Below are 10,360 nucleotides of genomic sequence, written 5' to 3' on the forward strand. Positions count from 1 at the left end.
TAAAATGGTGCAGGTGCTGTGGAAAACAGTTTGGCAATTTCTCAAATAGTTAAACAGAATTATCATATGGTCCAGCATTTCCACTACTAGACATATACCCCAAACAACTGAAAACAGGTATTCAAACAAAAATTCTACAATAATGCTCACTGAAGTGCTATGTAATCACCCAAAGGTAAAACAATCCAAATGCCTTTCAATTGGTGAGTTTGGTTAAAGCAAACTTTACTATATCTATACAATGAAATTTTATTCGACCATAAAAAGGAAAGAATTATTGATACATACTACAACATGGATGAACCTAAAAAAAGCCACGGTGCTAAGTGAAAGATGTCAGACACACAGGACCACATAGTGTACAATTCCATTTACAGTTGTCTCCCTCTTATTCCCAGAGATATAATCTAAAACCCCCCGGACATAACTGAAACTTCAGAAAGTACCAAAACATCTATATCAAGTTTAATTTATAAATGAGGCACAGTAAGAAATTAGCTATAATAATAAAATCATAGCCAAAATTTTCCACTTAATATTTTCATGCTACAGGTGGCCACTACAGAAAAGTGAAGACACCGTGAAAAAGGAAGTACATTACTGGATGCCAGGTTGCAGAGAGCGGGAAATGGGGACTGCTAATGGGTACAGGTTTTCTTTATAAGTCGGTGAAAACGTTCTGGAATTAGTTAGTAGAGATGGATGCACAAACATGAATAAACAAGAAATCACTCATTGTGCTCACTTCCACAGCACATATACTAAAATTGGGACACTACAGAGGAGATTAGCATGGCCCCTGAACAAGGATGACATGCAAATTTGTGAACGCTTTCCATATTTTTAAACCTGGTATATCAAACTCCTGAATTCCTAGCTGTTTTGTTTGTTTGTTTGGTTTGGTTTTTTGGGGTTTTTTGCCTTTTGCAAGGCTCAGTTACACATTTAAGGTTTTTAAAAAGTGAAACAATTTGAGGAAACATGATAAGTAAATACCCTAACATCTAGTACCTAGATATGGCAAAATTTGCAAAGGGTACCCAAATGACTCAGGTTTAGATGACATTGGAGTAAACTGGAAATCTGAGGTGTCACAGAACATATCTCTACTGTTACCAATGTACCAGGTAGGCTATGGCACACCTTGACTGCATGGATTTCTTGTGCAATAACTCATCACAGGTAAAAATCATTCACCAGAGTCTAGCAAAAAGAGAAGGAAGTCTGCAGAACCCAGCAAGCCTCTGCCTGAAGAAGAAATTAGCTTGATTCAAATCAGAGAGGTTCTGGGATTTCCATCCTGTACTTTTTTTCAGGGGTTGTACGGAGTTTGAATTCAGGGCTTCACGCTTGGTGGCAGGTGGTAAGCCACTCCACCAGCCCTTTTTTGTGTTGGGTATTTTCAAGATAGGGTCTCAGGAACTATTTTCCCAGGCTGGCTTTGAATTATGATCCTCCTATCTCTGCCGCCTGAGTAGCTAGACAGGCATGAGTCACTGCTGGCATGGGCTTGTACATCTTTTTAAAAGTAAATTGGTTCCTACCTGCCACCTCCTGGGAAGAGGAGGCAGGGGAACTTACCCAATAGGCACAGTAGTTGCAGGGTCCACCACACTTTTCCATAAAAGAAATTTCAAAATTTCTCTTGAAAACAGAAGAAAAAATTAATATAACCAAGCCTGGATTCTATTCATCTTTATACCATATACAGTTGTAAAATATATATTTTTTTACAGAGGAAGGGACCCACAAAAGTCATAATGTGACCCTAACATGAATCTGGGCCTCCTGACCTCTCCCTCCTGTCCGAGTCTTCTAGAAACTAACTTAGCAACCAATGCATGTAGTGCCTGTCCTATTAATTTTTCCCAGTATTTCCAGTATTGCTGGATCCAAACCTTCTGGCTTAACGAGACTCAGCGGAGGCCCTGGTGCAAGGGGGAGAGGCCTGAACTGGTGCAAGAGGAGGAGGAGGAGACCCTCATATTCAGGATTTGTGAAGATTCAGTCCAATGGCTTTTTTTTTCCCAAAAAATACCTTTCCTCCTCCTCCACTTCTGCCTAGAATATCGTTATTTACTCCTTTGAATTAAGACAGAAATAATAGGGTGAAAAGTGCACGGACTTTGTAGTGAAAGTCATGTATGACCGCTGGCAAGTTGTCTGGCCTCCCTGGGGCTCAGTCTTTTGTGTAAAAAATGGGAATGATGACAGTAGTGTTTGTGAAGGTAAACGTAGGATAAATCATGTATTGGGTGCCAAGCATAAGGCCCATGATTAGTTAGACGCCATTCTTATTATACTACGGATATTAATAGGTCCTGAAATGCCCACAAACATTTCTCGAACCATCCAGCGTTCAAACACATTGCTGCCCTTTTAAATTTGATACATTGGCGAGGAGGAAAAACTCAAAAAGACAGTTCTAGAAAAAGGGAGGGGGAGGAGAAAGATGTGCTTGTGGGAAGGCGGTGAATTCTCCAGCGTCTACAACACAGACCTGGGCATTGAGCAGGCTTTTGAGGTGCCTGCAGAGCAGGCTTCTGCAGAGCAGGTTGCAGATGATATGCACCTAGCTTGGTGGCGGCGGCGGTGGCGGCGAAGGCTGCAAATGTTGCAAGTGCCAGGAACCAAAGGGAGGGGCCCCTGTGGCATAAGCATTGCTGGATGCACTAAGCATTCTGCAGATTGCTATACTTGCATTCTGACGTGGTATTTCTAAAAATCTTAAGCCCTTGGAGCTTTCTCTAGAGCTATGTGGGGTTTCTTGCAGCATGCATCTGAACCCCGACTCTGCTCTAGCAGAGCAGACTCCCGCTCTTGGAATGCACTGGGGGCTCTGATTTCAAACCCACAGCAAGCAGCTCCCTGCCTATTAATTGAATCTTATCACTAAAATCTGATTCTCAGACTGTGGACCAGAACCCTACAGAACCAAACAGCCCTCTCCATTAGTCACGGACTCCTAGGAAGGGAGACCCTTGCTCCAGCCCCAAGTAAGATAAGACAACAACTTCACTTTAGCATGATTGGAGTGCTTGAGGCCTCTGCACTTTCTCCAGCCCTCTTTCTTTGGGGGAATAAAGAACACCACGCCACGTGCATACTACAGAATATGGAGGTTTGGGAGAGGGAGAGTTCTGCAAACATCTCTGCGCCAACTAGAGTAGGTAGTGTGAGGTCTTAGCCCACCCTGCCCATTAATCGGCTTTCACAATTCAGCACATCACCTTCCTCCAACTGGGCACTGCGCCCGAGTTGAGAAGTTAGTGCAAATTAGAGCCAGTTTTTCGCACAGCATGCCCACTACCAGTATGGCGCTTGCGCACACACTCGCCCTATTTTATTTGCACATCCTAGCCGCCTGTATACTCCCCTCAGGTCCCACCAGTGCTAATTTGTTGCACTCCAAATTCTGATAGAGGGCGTCTCACTGGCGCGTGCGCAAGCTTTGAGCATGCGTGGCGTCCCCAACCTGTATATAAGGAGGGTGACTCTCAGCCCACGCCACCAGAGCACCAGACCATCTGCAAGCTCCAGCTCCAGCCTCGGCCCGGGCACCAGCGCCGACCCCAGCGCCAGAGCCGGCAGAAGCGCACAGCTTCATCGACAGCACTTACTAGATGGAGTCTCTATCCAAGTGCAGCAACCATGGCATTGGCTACAGCAGCCTTGGAGCAGACGATTACGAGGAAGAACTACATGGTCAGTACCCAGACGGGGACAGACGCTACAGCGAACTCCAAGAGGAACTTTCTCTGGGAGAGGCGCGTGGACGTGACACTGCGCGGCTATCGCCGCTGCTCCTCTAGAGCGGTCCCTTGCCTCCTCCTGCCCGCGCGCTCCAATGCCCTGGTGTCTTTTTTTTTTTTTTTTTTTTTTGCTTTCCTCCTTTCTCAGATGCACAGCCTACCGTGACCTCGATGATTGTAGTGGGAGGAGACGCCGAGGGAATAACTGGACCCGAATTTGAACACGGAGAGCGAGCTGAACACGGCCTTGTAGCAGAAGCACCTGACAACTTGGACGACGAATATCCTGAGGGCCACGACATCTTCCTAGATTCCGAGCAGGAGGAGGAAGCCCCCGCGGCCGCGGAGGGGCCCCAGCCCCCGGATGCTCGGAAACAGCAGCGCTACAGCACTGTTTTCACCGAGTTGCAACTGCAGGAGATGGAGGAGTTTTTCCAGCGCGTTCAGTACCCCTACGTGTTTGCTCGGTAAGTGACTTCCTGCAGTGGTGGCAGGCGCCCATTTTGCTAGAGGGCTGAATTCTCTCCCCGGACCCTTTCCTTCCCTTCCTGAGCCAGAAGCCACCTAGGGGGCGCCGAGACGCCGAGGCCCACCTTTGATCACTAGGGTGGGGCTATCGATGCACGCGAGGGGTTTGCGAGACTAGACGCGTGGGGGAGGGGAGCGACTACAATGTAGCGAGTGCGGCGGGTTGGGTCCCGCCTTTATGTAAAAGTTTGGTAGGTTTTTTTTTGTTTTTTTTTTTGCACTTTGATGTTGTGAATATTGCTTGTCCGTGCTAGTGAAGTTTTTTAGAGCCCTTTCGATACTGCGCGCCTGGCGAGCGCATCTCTTGCCTCAGGCCACTCCCGGCCGTGCCACAGAGGGCGCCCTTTTCAACCCGGCGGCACCGCTCTGTGCTTTCCAAAGCCTGTCACCCTTTGCCGTCGCCAGTCTGCCTGGGAACCCTTGTGGCCCCGAACCCTTCTCAACCCCAGGGGAAATGAGGGACCAGGGCCGGTCGGTGTGGGCATCGGTGTCGCTTTTTCTGGCTCCCCTGTACTCAGCCTTTGCCAGCCTCCGAACAGCAAAAATTATTTTTTTTTAATTTAAAAAAAATTTTTGGGTGGGGACTCAGGTTTGAGCCCAGGGCTTTGAGCTTAGCAAGGCAGGCGCTCTACCACTAGAGCTACGCTTCCAGCCCTAAATTTTATTTTTGAGTTATCATACATTAATAATACGAGGGGGTTTCACTGCGATAATTCCATACATTCGTACTGTGTACTTTGAACAAGTTCACCCTCCTCCATTAATTTCCCATTCACCCTCCTCCCCTTTTCCAAGTTCGTTCGGGCCCAGGTAGTTTGGGGCAACTTCTTTGAGAGTCCGCCTCTTCCTTTTAGAATAAGCAGAAATATCTGGTTCAAAACATTACATTAAAGGTGTTTGGAACACTTTATTTTTCACGGAGGAATCTCCCAAGAAAAGATTTCTAGGCTTGTTCTCTGCTGCTCCACAAGCAGAAAAACAGTCATATTCAGCTAACAAACATTTTCACTCATTTAACAGATAAATTATCCATACAAAAACTCCCTAAATTTAACAAGCCACAAGGTATATTATAGAAAACCACCCTGGGAGGTGGGGATAGAAATAATGTTGACCCATATATTTCATTTTAGCCACACTCCAAACACTGATCATTTGCAATTATCCCCCTCAGGGAGGAACTTGCTGGACGTCTGGGTTTGACTGAAGCCAAAGTGCAGGTCAGTAAGTCTTAAGAAACGAATTTTGCAGGACGGCCATTTAAAAACATGCTTTAGGTAACATTTTGTTCTCGACATTGTCAAGTTGTGTGTTTTTGTCGTCTTGGACACATTTAGCAAGTTTTTGGTGGGTTTTTTGTTTGTTTGGGGGTGCTGGGGATTGAACCTAGGGCCTCCTGCACGCTAAGCACATCACCACACTACACCCCCATAAGCATGCAAGGCCTTGGGTTCATCCCCAGCATCACAAAAGAAGGAAAGAACATTTTTGCATCAAGTTCCACTAACCTAAGAAAGATGGAAAAGTTAGAAACAAATTGTATACATTCAAATATATGCATTGCATATACTACACAAATTCAAATTTGTGAAATGATAAAATGCATATGCAAATAATTTCTTGAAGAATTTCTTACATCTAAGATTTTGTTTTCCTTTTAGATGGCAATATTTTTGAAAATGTGAGTTTGCTGGAATTTGTTTAGGAGATGTACCTCATTCAGGCCAGATTCTTACCTGTGTTAATTTTAAAACACATTTTCATTTATTCAGACAATGAAGATTTTATGTCAAGGAATCAAAAGGTGACTATTTCAGATTATAAAAACTGAAGTTGAGAGGTGGGTGTGCTGGTGCATGCCATAATTCCAACTACTTCTGAGGCAGAGGTAGAATTTGGTGGTCTGAGGCTGGCCAGTGGCAAAAGCCAGACCCCATCTGAAAAACTAAAGCAAAAAGGATTGGGGGCATGGCTAAAGAGATAGAGCTTGAAACTCTGAGTTCAAACCCCAGTACAGAAAAAAAGAAAGGGAATAGGCTTCTTAGCTTTGCCCTAAAGTGGGTATGTCAGTGCAGTGATGGAAGGGCACTGCACATCTGTCAGGGGTATCCAGAAAAGCAGCCCAACTAAGATGGCCACTGAATACAAGCATCCTGATGCCACAGCCCACCCTCACAGGCAGGCCTAGCCTCAGGTTGGGATGAAGATACCTCCACTTTGGCAGGACAGCACAGCAGACTCAAAGGAATAGACAAACTTAATATTTGCTGAGTTGCTCCCATACACCCTACCCCACCCCTTCCTGGGTTTATATAGGCCTGTTCGTGGATTTCCAAAGGGAAAAGAGCTTTAAAAAAAAGCACAAATAAGTAACAAGACAATGTCCTCCACTCTTTTCAAATTCTAAAACACGCATTTCCCCCATGAAACTTTTTGTTTTGATGGGACTGGGGTTTGAACTCAGGGCTTCATGCTCACAAAGCAGGTTCTTTACCTCTTGAGCCACACCTCCAGTCCATTTTGCTCTGGTAATTTTGGAGATGGGGGTCTCTGGAGCTATTTCCCAACAGGCTGGCCTTGAACCTCAATTTTCCCAGTCTGAGCCTCCCAAATAGCTAGGATTTACAGCCATGAGCCACCAGTGCCCAGCCCCACTAAACTTTTATTTTTTTTTTTTTTGTGGTATTGGGGCTTGAACTCAGGGCCTACACCTTAAGCCACTCCACCAGCCTTTTTTATGATGGGTATTTTCGAGATAGGGGCTAAAGGAACTATTTGCCTAGGCTGGCTTCAAACCATGATCCTCCTGATCTCTGCCTCCTAAATAGCTAGGATTACAGGCATGAGCCACCAGCGTCAGCCCCACTAAACTTTTAATAGGCACTTTTCCTTCCTTCTTTCTGCAAATGCAGTAGACCTGTTGTTTGTTTGTTTGGGAAAACAGAATTGGGAATACTGACTTAATGTGAGCCCAAACCACAATTGGTTATCTGCTGGCTTTGATCATTCTTAGGGAGATTTAAGCACCACCACATTTGAATTCTTCCAAAATGAGCTCTGTTGCACTGGCTTCCACACCATTGCATTCGTGCAGCAGAAACACCTCAAATCCTAAGATGAGAGAGAGAAAAGGTGGATGCAGGTAGACAGAAGAGGCCCTTTGCCTTAATTAAAATTTGCAACTTGGGAGCTTCCTTTTGGGATCTTTTTAATCCCAAAAGGATTAAATACAATATAAACAATGTAAACTCCATTATCTAGTATGTTAAGAGAATAGTTAAATCTAATTGATGACTTGATTGTACATTTCTTGGTAGTTGGTAAGTACTTGGGGCAAGCTTTTTCTGTGACACACCCCCCATTCACATTGGTGTTGAACACCTTCATAAAATGCAGCGTTGGACTTTCTTGCCTTGGGAATGAGCGATGGGATCAGGGTCTCCTAGTTAAAGAATGGGACTTGCAGGACCCTACCACACCAGGCAGCAGTGACTCCAGTCCAAGATGCTGAAACTAGCTAGAACAGAAATGACTGACCATGTCCTAAGGCCAGGAAGGTTTGGAGGGTAATGCAAAAACTAACACTGGTGAAAATGGGGTACTTTATTTCTTGTCTGAAAAAGGATTTTAGAGTCTAGATAATTTGGACTCAGGCTAATGTTGCCTTAACACTAAAGGCTAAAATACCAAAGTAGCGCCCAGGACTTCTATAGCTCTCCATATCCCAGCAAAACAAGCCAAAACGGTGATGAGGACACCTTTGACCAGGCTTGAGCATTACAAGCAGGAACCTGGTGCAATTCACTCAGCTACACCCGTATCTAGAACCTAGAAAAAAAACTTAAGGAGTATTAAAAGTGGGAAGAGAGAGCTACAGCAATGTACATGCTCAGGACTAGGGTTAGCTGAAAGGATGAGAGGAGATATTTATTCTCCTAAGATGTTACAACAGCAAGGAAGTAGCTTTACCTTGTAGCAGTTTAAAATCTCCGTGGCATATAGAGTTGCATGTTGTAGGGTTTTCCCATTATGATATTAACGATTCAATACACTAAACCAATCTTTTTTCCCTGATTGAAGGTTTGGTTTCAGAACAGAAGAGCCAAGTGGAGACAACACCAGAGGGCACAAATATACAGATATATGGCTCCTGTCGCACTGGGCCCCCCTATCGGCGTAATCTTTGATGGGCCTTATAATGCCATCCCTGTTGTGGAGGCTGCTTGGAGATGCATTTCTGTGGTGCCACAGCCCATCTGGCACCCTTGCATGCCTATGGTGCCTCAGGCACCCAGGATCCATCCCATGCCTCCTAGGGGGCCCATACCTCCCAGGATGTTCATGCCTCATAGGGTCCCCATACCTCCTAGAATACACCATCCACCCAGGCCACCTATGGTGCTTATATTTCCCGTGCCACCTGAGCCTCCCTTTGGCATGATCCCTACAGATATGGGATGGGCCTCCATCTACAACGATCATTTCCCACCTCCTATTTTCTAAAGCACAGTTTCCATAGCAGTTTTTCCAAAGCATTTTTTCTGCCAGATTTAAATTGTGCATTGCACAGAACCAAGAGTAGTTCTTCAGATACCTGTTAAATGAATTGAATGAACAAAGTTAGTGCCTTGTTGTTTTTGTAGGCCATATGGTTGTATGTTAAATAAAGATGTGGATATGTGGATAAGCAGTGTGTTGGTTTTGAGTGCCAAATGGGGTTAGTAGGGCATGGATGGAAATTGCTAAGAGAATGTGATTTGAACAGAATGTTTTAAGTAGCCTTTTAGGCTACTTAAAAAGCTGGACATCGATCTACCATTTGATCCAGCAATACCACTCTTGGGGATATACCCAAAACACTGTTACTCCAGAGGCACCTGTACACCCATGTTTATTGTGGCACTATTCACAATAGCCAAGTTATGGAAACAGCCAAGATGCCCCAGCACTGACGAATGGATTAAGAAAATGTGGTATCTATACACAATGGAATTTTATGCAGCCATGAAGAAGAACGAAATGTTATCATTCGCTGGTAAATGGATGGAATTGGAGAACATCATTCTGAGTGAGGTTAGCCTGGCTCAAAAAACCAAAAATCGTATGTTCTCCCTCATATGTGGACATTAGATCAAGGGCAAACACAACAAGGGGATTGGACTATGAGCACATGATAAAAGCGAGAGCACACAAGGAAGGGGTGAGGATAGGTAAGACACCTAAAAAACTAGCTAGCATTTGTTGCCCTTAACGCAGAGAAACTAAAGCAGATACCTTAAAGCAACTGAGGCCAATAGGAAAAGGGGAACAGGTACTAGAGAAAAGGTTAGATCAAGAAGAATTAACCTAGAAGGTAACACCCACGCACAGGAAATCAATGTGAGTCAACTCCCTGTATAGCTATCTTTATCTCAACCAGCAAAAATCCTTGTTCCTTCCTAGTATTGCTTATACTCTCTCTACAACAAAATTAGAAATAAGGGCAAAATAGTTTCTGCTGGGTATTGGGGGGGAGAGGGGGGGGAGTGGGTGGTAAGGGAGGGGGTGGGGGCAGGGGGGAGAAATGAACCAAGCCTTGTATGCACATATGAATAAGAAAAAAAAAAAGAGGCCTCCTTTTATAAGGTAATATCCCTGAGTCACCATCAATAAGCTGTGCACATTACAGAGTTCTCCAAGTGCCCATGGCAGGTTTTCACTGAGCTGCACATTGTCTTTCCACACATCTCCATGCTCCCCATCCAATTCCCCACTTTGCCCGGTTGGGAGCACATACGGGTGTTAGGTGGGAGGGGGCAAGTGTCTAGGGAAAGAATGGTGTTCCCTGGTAGGGCTGTGCTCCAGCATGCAAAGGAGCTCAAGCCAGACCCAGGGCTCTAAGGGAAACTTTCTAAAAGTTCTAAAAGGTTACTAACAGGGCTTGAAGAGAAGATAGCAGCCAAACACCCACAGTATTCTAATTCTGTAATTCACTGCCCTCCATTTTGTGGAGGAGGTAGGGGGATAGGAACTTTGATCTGAGGATCCCGTCACATTAGGGGAGACACAAAAGCCTCTATCAAGACTAGAAAAAGGTCCTC

General features: G+C 45.0%; 1 protein-coding gene and 1 non-coding gene across 2 annotated transcripts; both read left to right on the forward strand.

Moving 5' to 3' along the window:
• The first annotated feature begins 737 nt into the window (after nucleotides 1-737).
• Nucleotides 738-845, forward strand: LOC141420032 (U6 spliceosomal RNA). Its single transcript, XR_012444739.1, has one exon. It is a non-coding gene; the product is annotated as a U6 spliceosomal RNA (small nuclear RNA).
• A 2,648-nt stretch (nucleotides 846-3,493) lies between these two features.
• Esx1 (ESX homeobox 1) lies at nucleotides 3,494-8,967 on the forward strand. Its single transcript, XM_074063124.1, has 4 exons — nucleotides 3,494-3,705; nucleotides 3,901-4,219; nucleotides 5,455-5,500; nucleotides 8,361-8,967. The coding sequence occupies exons 1-4, from the start codon at nucleotides 3,624-3,626 to the stop codon at nucleotides 8,781-8,783; spliced, it is 870 nt and encodes a 289-aa protein (XP_073919225.1). The 5' UTR covers nucleotides 3,494-3,623; the 3' UTR covers nucleotides 8,784-8,967.
• Nucleotides 8,968-10,360: the final 1,393 nt, after the last annotated feature.

This window comes from Castor canadensis, chromosome X (assembly GCF_047511655.1).
Source record: "Castor canadensis chromosome X, mCasCan1.hap1v2, whole genome shotgun sequence".
Lineage (NCBI taxonomy): Eukaryota > Metazoa > Chordata > Mammalia > Rodentia > Castoridae > Castor > Castor canadensis.